The 15,848-nt window shown below is 47.2% G+C and overlaps 1 protein-coding gene across 10 annotated transcripts in view; it reads right to left on the reverse strand.

Moving 5' to 3' along the window:
• Positions 1 to 15,848, reverse strand: part of tncb (tenascin Cb) — a 360,962-nt gene that overhangs the window by 11,009 nt on the left and 334,105 nt on the right. For all 10 annotated transcript variants that reach the window (XM_078226647.1, XM_078226655.1, XM_078226653.1 and 7 more), the window contains 4 exons: positions 15,221 to 15,340; positions 12,564 to 12,707; positions 7,942 to 8,072; positions 4,081 to 4,216 (listed from right to left, as the gene is read on the reverse strand). In XM_078226647.1, the coding sequence (XP_078082773.1) occupies positions 4,081 to 4,216; positions 7,942 to 8,072; positions 12,564 to 12,707; positions 15,221 to 15,340 (531 nt within the window). The remainder of the gene's footprint in view (positions 1 to 4,080; positions 4,217 to 7,941; positions 8,073 to 12,563; positions 12,708 to 15,220; positions 15,341 to 15,848) is intronic.

Below are 15,848 nucleotides of genomic sequence, written 5' to 3' on the forward strand. Positions count from 1 at the left end.
GAGAGAGAGAGAGTGCGGGAGAGAGAGAGAGATTGGGGGAGAGAGAGAGAGAGTGGGGGGGAGAGAGAGAGTGGGGAGAGAGAGAGAGTGGGGGAGAGAGAGAGTGGGGGAGAGAGAGAGTGGGAGAGAGAGAGTGGAGAGAGAGAGAGTGCGAGAGATGAGTGGGAGAGAGTGAGAGAGAGTGGGAGAGAGTGAGAGAGAGTGGGAGAGAGTGAGAGAGAGTGGGAGAGAGTGAGAGAGAGTGTGAGAGAGAGTATGTGAGAGTGTGAGAGAGAGACTGTGTATGAGAGAGTGGGAGAGAGAGTGAAAAGAGAGTGAGTGGGAGGGAGTGTGAGAGGAAGAGAGAGAGTGTGAGAATGAGTGGGAGAGAGTGTATGTGTGAGAGAGTGAGAAAGAGTGTGAGAGGGTGAGAAGAAAATAAAAAATGAGAGAGAATGTGATAGTGATGAGAGTGTGAGAGAGTGAGTGTGAGAGAGTGAGTGGGGAGAGAGTGAGTGGGGGAGAGAGTGAGTGGGGGAGAGAGTGAGTGGGGGAGAGAGTGAGTGGGGGAGAGAGTGAGTGGGGGAGAGAGTGAGTGGGGGAGAGAGTGAGTGGGGGAGAGAGTGAGTGGGGGAGAGAGTGAGTGGGGGAGAGAGTGAGTGGGGGAGAGAGTGAGTGGGGGAGAGAGTGAGTGGGGGAGAGAGTGAGTGGGGGAGAGAGTGAGTGGGGAGAGAGTAAGTGGGGGAGAGAGTGAGTGGGGGAGAGAGTGAGTGGGGGAGAGAGTGAGTGGGGGAGAGAGTGAGTGGGGGAGAGAGTGAGTGGGGGAGAGAGTGAGTGGGGGAGAGAGTGAGTGGGGGAGAGAGTGAGTGGGTGAGAGAGTGAGTAGGTGAGAGAGTGAGTGGGAGAGAGAGTGAGTGGGAGAGAGAGTGAGTGGGAGAGAGAGTGAGTGGGAGAGAGAGAGTGAGGAGAGAGAGAGTGGGAGAGAGTGAGTGGGGGAGAGAGTGAGTGGGGGAGAGAGTGAGTGGGAGAGAGTGAGTGGGAGAGAGAGTATATGTGAGAGAGTGAGAAATAATGTGAGAGGGTGAGAAGAAATAAAGAATGAGAGAGTGTGTGACAGTGAGAGTGTGAGAGAGTGAGTGTGAGAGAGTGAGTGTGGAGAGTGAGTGGGGAGAGAGTGAGTGGGGGAGAGAGTGAGTGGGGGAGAGAGTGAGTGGGGGAGAGAGTGAGTGGGGGAGAGAGTGAGTGGGGGAGAGAGTGAGTGGGGGAGAGAGTGAGTGGGGGAGAGAGTGAGTGGGGGAGAGAGTGAGTGGGGGAGAGAGTGAGTGGGGGAGAGAGTGAGTGGGGGAGAGAGTGAGTGGGGGAGAGAGTGAGTGGGGGAGAGAGTGAGTGGGGAGAGAGTAAGTGGGGGAGAGAGTGAGTGGGGGAGAGAGTGAGTGGGGGAGAGAGTGAGTGGGGGAGAGAGTGAGTGGGGGAGAGAGTGAGTGGGGGAGAGAGTGAGTGGGGGAGAGAGTGAGTGGGGGAGAGAGTGAGTGGGTGAGAGAGTGAGTAGGTGAGAGAGTGAGTGGGAGAGAGAGTGAGTGGGAGAGAGAGTGAGTGGGAGAGAGAGTGAGTGGGAGAGAGAGAGTGGGAGAGAGTGAGTGGGGGAGAGAGTGAGTGGGGGAGAGAGAGTGAGTGGGAGAGAGTGAGTGGGAGAGAGAGTATATGTGAGAGAGTGAGAAATAATGTGAGAGGGTGAGAAGAAAATAAAGAATGAGAGAGTGTGTGACAGTGAGAGTGTGAGAGAGTGAGTGTGAGAGAGTGAGTGTGAGAGAGTGAGTGTGAGAGAGTGAGTGTGAGAGAGTGAGTGTGAGAGAGTGAGTGTGAGAGAGTGAGTGTGAGAGAGTGAGTGTGAGAGAGTGAGTGTGAGAGAGTGAGTGGGGGTGAGTGAGTGGGGGAGAGTGAGTGGGGGAGAGTGAGTGGGGGAGAGTGAGTGGGGGAGAGTGAGTGGGGGAGAGTGAGTGGGGGAAGAGTGAGTGGGGGAAGAGTGAGTGGGGGAAGAGTGAGTGGGGGAAGAGTGAGTGGGGGAAGAGTGAGTGGGGGAAGAGTGAGTGGGGGAGAGAGTGAGTGGGGGAGAGAGTGAGTGGGGGAGAGAGTGAGTGGGGGAGAGAGTGAGTGGGGGAGAGAGTGAGTGGGGGAGAGAGTGAGTGGGGGAGAGAGTGAGTGGGGGAGAGAGTGAGTGGGGGAGAGAGTGAGTGGGGGAGAGAGTGAGTGGGGAGAGAGTGAGTGGGGGAGAGAGTGAGTGGGGGAGAGAGTGAGTGGGTGAGAGAGTGAGTGGGTGAGAGAGTGAGTGGGTGAGAGAGTGAGTGGGTGAGAGAGTGAGTGGGTGAGAGAGTGAGTGGGTGAGAGAGTGAGTGGGTGAGAGAGTGAGTGGGTGAGAGAGTGAGTGGGTGAGAGAGTGAGTGGGGGAGAGAGAGAGTAGGAGAGAGAGAGTAGGAGAGAGAGAGTAGGAGAGAGAGAGAGTGCGAGAGACTCTGAGTGGGAGAGAGTGTGTGTGAGAGAGAGTGTGAGAATGAGTGGGAGAGAATGAGTGGGAGAGAGTGAGTGGGAGAGAGTGAGTGGAGAGAGTGAGTGGGAGAGAGTGAGTGGGAGAGAGTGAGTGGGAAGAGTGAGTGGGAAAGAGTGAGTGGGAAAGAGTGAGTGGGAAAGAGTGAGTGGGAAAGAGTGAGTGGGAGAGAGTGATTGGGAGAGAGTGATTGGGAGAGAGTGAGTGGGAAAGAGTGAGTGGGAAAGAGTGAGTGGGAAGAGTGAGTGGGAAAGAGTGAGTGGGAGAGAGTGAGTGGGAGAGAGTGAGTGGGAGAGAGTGAGTGGGAGAGAGTGAGTGGGAGAGAGTGAGTGGGAGAGAGTGAGTGGGAGAGAGTGAGTGGGAGAGAGTGAGTGGGATGAGAGTGAGTGGGAGAGAGTGAGTGGGAGAGAGTGAGTGGGAGAGAGAGAGTGGGAGAGAGAGAGTAGGAGAGAGAGAGAGAGTGCGAGAGACTCTGAGTGGGAGAGAGTGTGTGTGAGAGGAGTGTGAGAATGAGTGGGAGAGAGTGAGTGGGAGAGAGTGAGTGGGAGAGAGTGAATGGGAGAGAGTGAGTGGGAGAGAGTGAGTGGGAGAGAGTGAGTGGGAGAGAGTGAGTGGGAGAGAGTGAGTGGGAGAGAGTGAGTGGGAAAGAGTGAGTGTGAGAGAGTGTGTGAGAGAGAGGGTGGGATCGCTTGGCCCAAAACCGGAAAATCCCGCCCGAGGTCAATGGACCTTTGCATGGTCCGCCCCCACCCCCCTCCTCCCTGATACAATTCCTGTGGCGGGTGGGATGGGAAGATTCCGGTCCGCGAGTGAGAAAGTGTGTGTGAGAGAGTGAGAAGGAAATAAATAACAAGAGAGAATGTGAGAGACAATGTGTGAGAGGGAATGTGTGAGAGGGAATGTGTGAGGGGGAATGTGAGAGAGAGAGCGGACAAGAGGGAGAGAGTGTGAGGAAGAGAGAGAGCGAGGGAGGAAGTGAGGGAATTCCTGATCAGAGGGGCTTGGCAACTGAAGGCATGGCCACCAAGGATGGTGCAATTACAATTCGGGATGTCGTAGAGTTTAGCAGAGTTACTCAGTAGGTTCTGGACCTGGAGCAGGTTACAGAGATAGGGAGGGACAATCCCACTGAGGGATTTGCAAACAAGGATGATCATTTTAAAAATGGTGTTGCATAACTAGATTTTAATACAACCAACATTAATAACCATGTCAAATCATGCTTACATTTGTGGAGGTTTCAACTGAACAATACACAGGCACAGTTCAGCAAAGTACTTTAAGTTGGCTGATAGTACATATAGTTTTAAAAGTTTAAAAATGGTGACATTATTTATGTGTTAAGCAATTCCCTATTGGCAAGGAATGCGAAATTCCACAGATGTAGATTCAATTGATATATTTAAAAGGGAGAAGGACTTGGGAATAATTGAAGGATAGGGTGAAAGTTCAGAGAACTGGGAGTGATAAGACAGAGCGACCATATCCATACTCAGTTGTTTCTGATTAAGAATGCAAGTAACAATATAATTGCATGCTCACTGATAGACTGCTCATACCTGTTGTGAAGGTGGTTTCGATCACATTGCTTCTCTCTGATCCTGCGTAGGCTTGGAGTCTCACATTGTATTTCACGGATGGAGCCAGCTGGCCCATGTGGTATGAGGTGTCTGCCGCTCCAAAGTATTCAACTTTCTGTTGCACAATTTAAAATAAAAAACCGCATTGTAAAAAGAACGGTTTACTTTGATGTTAAGTATATACACATGAACAGTATAAGATTTATAGATTAGTTGAGATGTAATAAAAAAGTAGCCAAATACACAAACCTGGCTTTTGTCACAAAGAAAGATATCTGACTGTTCAAGTGGCCCAACATTTCTAACCACTGAGGAACAATTCACAGGCCTTAAAGTTCCTCATGATATGTCCATGGTTACACTAAGATCATGGGTGGAATTTTCCCAAAAAATGGCTAAGGCCGTGATTCTCCCGCATTGAGATTAAGTGCCCACGCCAGGGGGAAAGCCGGAGGGTTACCCACTGGCTTAAGCAGCGTCTATGAGTTGAGATTCTCCCACTCGATAGATGCTAATTTATTCGTCGTGGGCAACCCGCTGGCCAGTCCCACTGTTCCGAGACCGGGCTGCCATTTTCAAAGGGCGACCCGATCTCCACGCTCGGAGACAGCCCCACTCCCCCCCAAAATTCAATGGTGCCCCCCTCTCTCCCCACTAACCAGGGAAGCACTACCAATCCCTCACCAAAGAGGGCATTTTCCCCCCCACCCACAAATTACAGGTAACCAGCTTCCCTCCTCCCTCAGGCTCCCAACTCAATCCCCTCTCCTCTCAGACCCCTACTCGGGCCCTCTCCCCTTCAGACCCCCCCACAACTCATCTCCCACCCCCCCAGACCTCCATTCAGGCCCCTTCCCCCCTCAGACCCCACAGCCCTCCTCAGACCCCCATTCAGGCCCCTTCCCCCATAAAATCCCCCACCCCCACTCAGCCTCTCGTCAAGCCAAGAACCTTGGTAGTGCCAACAGTGCACTGCCTCCTGGCACCCTGATACTGACATCCTGGCTTGGTGCCGTGGGCCCTGAAGGTGATCAAGAAGATAGGCCCAGTGACAATTTGCCCCTCTGCTGCTGCCAGACTGTGGAATAGTCTCTCAAGGGTCCTAGGGTTTGGGTGGGCTTGGGTTGGGGCAAGGGGCTGACCTTGCCATTCTCTGCCTGGATGGGGTGTTGTGGCTCGACAGCCCCTTCTAGCCCTGGCAGACCTGAAGATTACCCTGGCACGGTGATTTCAGGCAGCCCTGTGATCAATTTCTGCCCGTCAGTGGTGAAAATTCTGAAGTGTCCAGGTTACTTTCATCTCCATTCCCCCACCCCTCCCTGGTCACCTGGCAGGATTTTAAATCATCTCAGCACTCCATTCCACAGTAGAAATTTCCCTTTCCCCCTATCAGAAGCTGCAGGTGTGAGCAGACCCCCTTGAAATCCACTGACAGAGAGATGTCAATTTCACCTTTGGTGAGTGGGGTTCCACCATGCCCAGTGTGCACTCAGCCCCAATATTTGCACACAGCTTTGATTTACTGAGGCTTCCCAGCAAGGAGAAATCTTTGCAGCACTGTCCATTGCACTTAAAGCCTTTGATCTGCAATAAATTCAATGTGCATTACCTTGCTAATGATTCAGCTGCCAGATCAATGGATTTCTATCGTCCTCCAGCCACCTGTGTTTATTTTGATCTTCCTTCATGGTTGACTGCACTTCAAGTACCCCATTAATCCTGACACCAGTGTAGACAGAGTCTAACCCTGATTGACAGTCTGTGGTTTCACTTGCGCTTTGAAGTGGTTTGTAAAGGACCTTCCCCCCACTGAAGGCATGTTTCCTCAACACCCTCCCCAATAACGATCACGAACATTGGGATCCTCCCAATGGGTAATGAACCCGGCCATGAGCACCCCCCCTTCATGCCACCCCCCCCTTCTTCGTGATCCACCCCTTCATGAACCTCCCAGTTCAGACTGCCATCATGCCCCTCTTCATGACCACCCCCCCTTCCACCTCCCCCTCCCCGCTTCATGGCCCCATCATGCTGACAAACCTGTTAGAGTGTTTTGAGGATGTAACTAGTAGAATATATAAGAGGAAACCAGTGGACTTGGTGTATTTACATTTTCAGAAGGCTTTCGATGAGGTCCCACACAAGAGGTTAGTAAGCAAATGAAAACACATGGGATAAGGGTTAATACCTTGGCTTGAATTGAGAATTGATCAAAGTACAGGAAGCAGAGATCAGGAATAAATGGGTCATTCTCAGGTTGGAAGATGAGTGATTAGTGAGGTACAACAAGGATGAATGCTTGGGCCCCCGCGATTCACAATCTATGCCAATGATTTGGATGCGGGAATCCATTGTAATATTTCCAAGCTTGCTGATGACACAAAACTAGGTGGGAATGTGAGTTATGAGGAGGATGCAGAGAGGCTTCAAGGGGATTTAGACAGGCTAAATGGGTGGCCAAGAACATGACAGATGGAATATAATGTGGAAAAATTATGTTGTCCACTTTGGTAGGAAAAAACCCCCAGAAATACAATGTATTTCTTAAACGGTGAGAGATTGGGAAGTGTCGATGTTCAAATGGTGTCCTTGTTCCTAAGTCACTGAAAGCTAACATGCAGTTGCAGCAAGCAATTAGGAAGGCAAGTGGCCTTTATTGTAAGAGGTTTAAAGTAGAGGAGGAAAGAAGTCTTGCTGCAATTGTGTAACGCTTTGTGAGGTGAATGTGTACAGTTTGGTCTTTGGCTAAGGGTGGATATACTGGCCATGGAGGAAGTGCAACAAAGGCTCACCAGACTGATCCCTGGGATGGCAGGATTGACCTATGAGGAGAGACTGAGGAGACTGCACCTATATTCTCTTGAATTTAGATGAATTAACGGATGATCTCATTGAAGCTTACAAAATTCTTACAGAGCTCAACAGGATAGATGCAGGAAGAATGTTTCCTCTGGCTGGAGGGGGTGGTCTAGAACCAGGAGACATAGGCTGTAATTTTCTGGCCATTACTTTGGCAGGATCTTCCGGTCCCGCCGACGGCGGAGGGTGTAAGCAGCAGGAAACCTCATTGACAACAGTGGGACCAGAAGATCCTGCTGACAGCTAATGGTGGGCTGCCTCTGTGGGGATGGGGGCGGAAAATCCTGTCCCATAGTCTCAGAATAAGTGGTAGGCCATTTAGGACGGAGGTTTATGGAGGATCATTCATTGAATACATTTAAGACAGAAATCAATAGATTTCTAGATACTTAAAGATATCAAGGGTTATGGGGATAGTGTGGGAAAATAATATTGAGGTAGAAGATTAGCCATGATCTAGTTGAAAGGTGGAACAGGCTTGAGGGACTGAATGGCCTTCTCCTGCTCCTATTTTCTATGTTTGATGCACCCAAGTGTGAGAGATATAGGACAGAGGGGAGGAGGATTTTTTTTAAATAGAGGATTGTGAGGCTATGGAAGACATTAGCATAGTTGGACACAGACGCAAAGCCCGCATCAACATTTAAGAAGTGATTCAAGGAAAAGGGAACAAAGAGATATGTGGCAGTCATGTGGGATCAGGGCTACTGGCGGTGCAGAATGGACTGTTTCTGTGTTATAATTTCTATAAAAATTTGAGGTCCGAGATGCTGAACACCCAGGCCTTAAGTACAGAAGTCTACCCAATGCTTTATCGCTTTCCCCTTTATTTTGGTGCTGAAAATTCTGCCTTGCTCTTTTTGATTCTGAACAGCAGTGAGTTGAATTTCACGCCTTCTCCAATTCCAGTGAATAAAGTCAATGTGAGCACAAGAATGGCGGACTGTCACTCCCAGCATTCAATTCAAAGCGGGACTTTACCTGTGGTCTTCCATCTTCAGATTCCACTGTCAGAATGTACCCATCGATCCGAGCTTGTGGAGGCTTCCACGAAATGAGCGCATCACTTGCTGTAATTTCCCCGACTCTCAGGTCTCTGGGCGGGTCAATGGCTTGAAGGGAATAAAAAAAATATACAACTTGAAACAGTGAAAAGTGATTGCGCTTTGATCAGTGAATCTGAAAATAATCTTTCTGAAATGCTCGCTGGCATGCTTTCTATATACTGTCCGACAGCCAAGAAAACTTTTAGTTCATTGTCTAAACAACTGCCACTTGAAGTTAGTTTTTTTAATGAGGATTGAGTGATTCGACCCATGGTTCTGTACTTTCCAATTACATTTATTTAGGATTTCTGTTAAATGGCCGCATTTTCTTTTCAATATTCTCGGAGGCAATTCCTTTTTGGTTCCCCGCTACACTCTGTGCACAGTCAAATCTTTAGCTCTTACTGAATTTTACCAGTGCTGTTTTTAAAGTTTAAAGCTAATTTATTAGTGTCACAGGTAGGCTTACATTAACGCTGCAATGGAGTTACTGTGAAAATCTCCTAGTTGCCACACTCCGGCGCCTGTTCGGTTACACTGAGGGAAAATTTAGCATGTCCAAATCACCGAACCAGCACGATTTTTGGGAATAGAGGGATATGATCTCCGGAAGGGTAGGGGGTTTTAGTTAAGTTGGGTAGCATGATCGGTGCAGACTTGGAGGGCCGAAGGGCCTGTTCCTGCATTGTAATTTTCTTTGTTCTTTTGTTCTTTTTCGGACTGAGGGAGGAAACAAGAGCATCCGGAGGAAAGCCACGCAGACACAAGGAGAATGTGTAAACTCCACACAGCTGGGAATTGAACCCATGTCCCTGGCGCTGTGAGGCAGCAGTGCTAACCACTGTGCCACTGTTGGCATCCATAGTGCAGGCTTCATGCACTGAGCTGCAAATCAAAGCAAATGGATATACTGAGGCCAGTACCTGGGAGGAACACTTCAAGATCCTGGTGTTACTCCAACCCAGGCCTCTTCCACATCCCTGATTTCTTTCATTCTGTCACTAGCATCCTTGCCTTCAGCCGTCAGCTTCAGCGTTTGGTCATGTGTCCAAATATCGCTCTAAATAGCTCAAACTCAAATTTTCTCTGTTACCGCCTCTGTGCGGTGCCTTGGGATGTTTTACTATCTTAAAGGTGCTACAGAAATGCAATTTGTGGTGAGGGTGTTGGGAAAAGCAAGTAATACCCAGGAATTGCAGAAGTACTTTTGTAAATGCACAACCCATTTACCAAGAAGTAGTCAGGTGGATTTCCTTGTCCGATGGCCAAACAGCAGAACAGACACCTGAGGTCTGCAGAATTGGTGTCATAGAATACCTACAGTGCAGAAGGAGGCCATTCGGCCCATCAAGTCTGCACCAACCACAATCCCACCCAGCCCCTATCCCCGTAGCCCCATGTATTTACCCTGCTAGTCTCTCTGACACTAAGTGGCAATTTAGCATGGCCAATCAACCTAACCCGTACATTTTTGAACTGTGGGAGGAAACTGGAGGACCCGGAGGAAACCCACGCAGACACAGAGAGAATGTACAGACTCCACACAGACAGTGACCCAAGGCCGGAATCGAACCCAGGTCCCTGTCGCTGTGAGGTAGCAGTGCTAACCACTGTGCCACCGTGCCGCTCGAATATGCCACTTACATATTGAGCGGGAGCATTAGACCAGGCTTGCTAAAAGTCAGCCATGGATTTATTTCAATATATTATACTGTGAGATGAAGTTTAGTGGGGTTTTCTATCTGCTGTGCATGGTGCTGAGCTTAAGTACCTTCATTATTCTGGATTGGGACTAAGGGAAGTCTCATGAGTAACAAAGTCCTTAAATGATCAGGTGAGCTGTGACTCCATGACGGGGGAACCATAGAATCCCTGCAGTGCAGGAGGCCATTTGGCCCATCGCGTCTGTACCGACTCTGGCAGAGTATCTTACCCAGCCCACACTATCCCTGTAACCCCATACATTTACCATGGCCAATCCACCTAACCAACACACCTTTGGACACTAGGGGGCAAATTTGCATGGCCAATCCCCCTAACTAGCACATCTTTGGAGTGTGGGAGGAAACTGGAGCACCCCCATTCATGGGCTTCCCTTAGTCCCAATCCAAAATAACGAAGGTAGCACCAAGCTCAGCACCATGCAGAGCAGATGGAAAACCCCACTAAACGTCATCGCAAAATGTAATATATTGAAATAAATCCCACACAAAGACAGGGAAAACATGCAAACTCCACACAGTCACCCAGGGCTGGAATTGAACCCGGCTCCCTAGCATTGTGAGGCAGCAGTGCTAATCACTCTGCCGCCCTATAATCGGAAGCCTGGTGTAATGATGGGATTGGAGGCCAGATGGGGGTGGGAATGGGGAGATAATGGGCTTTGTGGTGGGGTTTGAGTCCTCAGAGTGGAAAGTCAGTCGAGACCCTCAGGCTGGCAAGGAAAGTGGGTGTAAACGCTCTCACCTCTTGAATCCTCCAAATCATTGTCTCGATAAGGCAGCTGTGGCTCAGAAAACATGGCCGATCGGAGTGAAGTTGAAAAACTGAATGACTATGAGGCATGTTGCCTTATTATCATATTTAACGTAGCAACCTATTCCCCTTCCTTGGAGATTCTGGCCATTCACCCATTGTCTAACCTCCTTTAAAGCTGCAAATGGGAGGGTTGAAGGCAGGAAACTAATTTTTTCAGACTTTAATCACTCCCCTCACCCCGCCCCCCCCACCACACCCCCAACTCAAACAAGCCTTTCTTACAGCACTTTCTGCTTTTACTTTAGATTTCCAGCTGCAGTATTTTGCTTTTATTTTAGTACTGAATTTATTTAAGCTCTGCATACACTTGCTTTACGGGTCATTGGCCCGGGCTCATTTTATCAGCCGTTTAGCATTTTCATCGAATCAAAAGGTGCTGGAAAACTGCGAACACACTCAGTATACACCAGAGTGATTAAAGGTTCTACTGGCTGCAGCTGAAAACGTGCCACTAAAACAAGAAGCAGGTAGTTGGGGAGCTTTCATGTAATTTATAATTGAACTTCCTCTTTCATTTAGGAATTTGACACACGGTGTAGTATTGCGTTGATAGGCACATTTACCTTGAACCAGTTAAAAAATTGCACAACATAGGAAGCCATTCAGCCCACACTGCTCTCTCTCACACTTTCTCCCTGCCCTTTGCTCATTGGCCCCATTCTCTCCCCCTGGGCCTCATTGCCCTCTCTCTCTCTCCCTCTGCCTATTGTTCATTGCCCTCACTCCCTCTCTACCTATCAACATAGGAACACACAGACATACAATTAGGAGCAGGTGTGGGCCACTCAGCCCCCTGAGTCTGCTCTGCCATTCAATAAGATTATGGTTGTTCTCACTGTAACATCAACCCCACATTCCTGCCTAACTCTGAGCACCGTTCGTCCCCTCATTACTGAAGAATCTATCTGGCTCTGCCTTAAAAATATTCGAAGATTTTGCATGCATTGCCTTTCGAGAGAGTTCCAGAGACTCACAACCTTCTCCTCTCCTTCTTAGATGAGTCACCCCTTATCTTTAAGCAAGGACACCCCCAGTTTTACATTCTCTGACAAGAGGAAACATCCTCTCCACATCCAACTTGTCAACACTCCTCAGAATCTTCAAGGTTTTGATCAAGTCACCTCTTACTCTTCTAAACTCTAATGGATACAAACCTAACCTCTCCAACTATTGCTCAGCAGACAACTGGTCCATTATTGGTATTAATCTAGTAAACCTTCTCTGAACTGCCTCTAACTCACCTACATCTTTCCTTAAATAAGGAGACCAATACTGTACAGAATACTCCAGATGTGGTCTCACCAATGCCCCGTACAACTGAAGCATAACCTCCCCATTTTTATAACCAATTCCCCTTAAAATAAACAATCACATTCTATTAGCTTTCCTAATTATTTGCTGTACCTGTATACCAGCCTTTTGTGATTCATGCACCAGGACACCCAGATCCCTCTTCATCTCAGAGCTCTGCAATCACTCATCATTTAGATAATAAATTTATTCTTCCTGCCAAAATGGACAATTTCACATTTACCCACATTATACTCCAACTGACAGATTATTGTCCATTTTTGTTCACTGTTCTCTCTCACCCCAGTACTTGTTCACCGCTCTATCTGCAATACTTGTTCACTGCTCTCTCTCCAATACTTGTCTGGACTCTACATCCTGAATCTCAAGAAGAAATGAATGACAGAAGTTTACTGCCTCGCCCGCCCGAGGCTCGTAAGATCCTGCCCAAGGCCAACGGAGGATATTGTTCTGCGAGCCCCAGAATTGGGGCGGACGTGCCGGTAAAATTCCGGCCAAAAACTCCAAACAGATTGACGGGGGTGGATGATTCTTTGTTCACCTGCATCAGTGAGCGTTCTTTCACTTTGTCATTGGGAATCTGTCCACAGCATTGCACGGAATGAAAAGGAATGAACTGTGCAGTACACATTTACAGCAAATGATGTTACACCAACGAGTGCAGTCTGTTTGAAATCTTGGCCTGGCAAAGGGCAGGGCTGAACTTACCAGTCATAAAGGTAGTGGAAGAGACAGAGCTTTCGAGAGAGCCTTTCACAGCATGGATCCTGACAGTGTACAGGGTGCCGGGTAAAAGAGCACTGAGTTCAAACTGTATCTGGTCTCCTGAAACTCGCTTTGTTATCGGAGAATCTGAAAAAGGAACATCATTATCAGGTTTCATTTAATTGAAATGCAGCTGCACGTTTTCACTTCAAAGCTGTAATTCAAACTTCTCTTTCAATTATGCATCAGGAAATTAAATTTAATTCTTGGGGCGGCACGGTGGCACAGTGGTCAGCACTGCTGCCTCACAGCGCCAGAGATCCGGGTTCGATTCCCGGCTTGGGTCACTGTCTGTGTGGAGTTTGCACATTCTCCCCGTGTCTGCGTGGGTTTCCTCCGGGTGCTCCGGTTTCCTCCCACAGTCTGAAAGAGATGCTGGTTAGGTGGATTGGCCATGCTAAATTCTCCCTCAGTGTACCCGAACAGGTGCGGCGACTAGGGGATTTTCACAGTAACTTCATTGCAGTGTTAATGTAAGCTTACTTGTGACACTAATAAATAAACTTTAAACTTTGTGTTCAGTTATCAATTGGTAGCACATTTGCCTCTGAGGTGGAAGGTTGTATGTTGAAGTCCCACTTCAGAGACATAAACACAAAAATCTAGAGTGACCCGCTGGTGCAGCGTTGTGGAAGTGCTGCATTGTTGGAGGTGTTATCTTTCAGACGAGACATTAAGCTGAGGCCCTGCCTTGTCTGTCAGGTGGGTGTAAAACAAAACAAAAGGCACTATTTGAATCAAAAAGCACTCGTAAAATCAACCCCAGAGTTCTCCCTGGTGTCCCGGTTAATATTTATCCCTCACCGGATTCCACTGAAACAGATTATCTGCCCGTTGACACACTGCTGGCTGTGGGATCTTTCTGTGTGCAAATTGGTTGCCGTGTTTCATAGATTACAATAGTGACTACACTTCAAAAGTTGTTGACTGTAAAATACTTCATGATCTCATGAAAGGGGCTGTAAAAATGCAAGACTTTCTTTCTAACACTTTCAGAAACTTCTGGTCCAAATTTGATTATGGATATCGGCACATACTCTTGACTGACACCTCACTGAGGGACAGCTGCACTGTTGGAAATGCTGCTTTACAGTTGAGAAGTGTAATGGGTGTAGTAAGTTCAATGGCTCCATGTTAAGAAGAGCAGAGAATTCTCCCAGTGTCTTGGCTACGATTCCTTTCACAGCCTCCATGAGCTGAATACATTATTTGGTCATTTGCTCACTGTTGGGCTACTGAGTGTGAAAATTAATTGTTACAAAACAACAGTTACTTCAAAAACAAATCAGTTGTAAAGTTCTTTGCTCCATACAAGAATTTTTTTTGATATTCATTCAGCTCCACGGATAAGCGAAGATGTACAAAAGTTTGATTTCATATAATATGCAAACAATTATTATTTGAAGATGAACATGGTGAAAAGATTTTGTGGCAATGCCAGATTTTCATCTCTCTATCTAGGTTTTCCCTTTATCTTGTCATCTTGTTTTCATATACCTCTCCCATGTTTTTCCACCCTCCTAACTATTTGGATATTGTTCTCTCCTTTCATATCCCCTTCACCCCACATTTTCTTTTAATTAAGCCGTTTGTAACTCCCTCTCTTGTGATTCGTTCCTTCTCCCCTTTTACTTCTGTTCCAGCCTTGTTAAAATGTCTTTTAATTTTAATCTTCAGTTCTGATCAGGAGCACTTACTCACAAAGCTGAAGCCTGTCTTTTCTCCTTACAGAGGCTGTCGGGTGCCTTTCCAGCGACAGTTTTCGCTTCCAGAGTAAATCTGATTCCACCTCACCTCTCAGAGTTTTATTTTTAAATGCATTATATTGATACCTTTAAGCACAAGTACTCTGTGAAGTAAATGGGAACTGCTAACTGTCGTGGATTAATTAACAGACCAGCAATCTAAGTGGGATGGAGAATCATTATGGGACCATGTGTAACAACATTGTTTATATCTTCCTGAAGATTTCCTCTGGTTGGCACTTCTAGTGAAGTCCTAACTATTTTATTGCCCATCAGAGACAGTCTCAGGAAGACATTTACAATATTGTCACAGGGTAGGTGGTCCATTCATTCATTGGGCTTTGTATCAAAAAGCACTCGTAAAATCAACCCCAGATATTTTTATGAAATGTCATAAAACAATTTTCCATAGTGCAAGATAAAGTTTTTTTAAGTTTAAAGTTTATTAGTGTCACAAGTGGGCTTACATTAAAGTGAAGTTACATAAAGTTTTTAAAGTTAAAGTTTATTTATTAGTCAAAAGTAAGGCTTACATTAACACAAGCAATGAAGTTACTGTGAAATTCCCCGAGTCGCCACAGTCCGGCGCCTGTTCGGGTCAATGCACCTAATCAGCACGTCTTTCAGAATGTGGGAGGAAACCAGAGCACCCAGAGAAAACCCAGCACACATGGTGAGAACGTGCAGATTCTGCACAACCAGTGACCCAAGCCGGGAATCGAACCCGGGTCCATGGAGCTGTGAGGCAGCAGTGCTAACCACTGTGCTACCGTGCCACCCTAAAATCTCTCCAAGACATGATTGAGGTTCAATAGTAAATTTATACTTTAAGATGATTAACTGGTTTGTCCTTACCACCCTCAGCACTGTATGTGAGGATATATTCATCTACTGCAGCAATAGTGGGCTTCCATACCAACAGGGCTTCAGAATCTGTGACCTTTAAAACTCTTAATTCCGATGGACCATCCAATGCTGTCAATCAAGGTGGAAAAGAAAATCACAATACGTTACTTTCAAACCTAAGCAATCCAGATTCCTGAAAAATGGAATTATCATATTGTTCCATTAGTTTTAAGAACACAATTCTTAAAATTTGTTTTCATTTTAACCATTTTTATTCAGGATGAGGAACTGTTGAAATATGCGCTAACCGTTTGTACATGCAACTGCAAAGTATAACTTTAAAGTTGTAATGATGCACTTTCACACACTTCATTAGAAACACAAAATAAGAAAACTGTACAGCAGTATAGCAACTACCTGGTTGCACCTAGCTCCCTACATACCTCCGGCCTAAGAGAGGACTCCACCCCCTGGGGTGATTACCCACTCTCAGTCCCATTTAGTCCCCCAAGCCAGGTGACCCTTACTCTGCTGTGTTACCCTTATAGGGACAATCACCACCAATGTGCAAGTCAATATTCCATACTTCCAGAGTAAATTATACTTCAATCCCATCTAGAACTTCAATCTATGCTCT

This window comes from Mustelus asterias, chromosome 13, assembly GCF_964213995.1.
Source record: "Mustelus asterias chromosome 13, sMusAst1.hap1.1, whole genome shotgun sequence".
Lineage (NCBI taxonomy): Eukaryota > Metazoa > Chordata > Chondrichthyes > Carcharhiniformes > Triakidae > Mustelus > Mustelus asterias.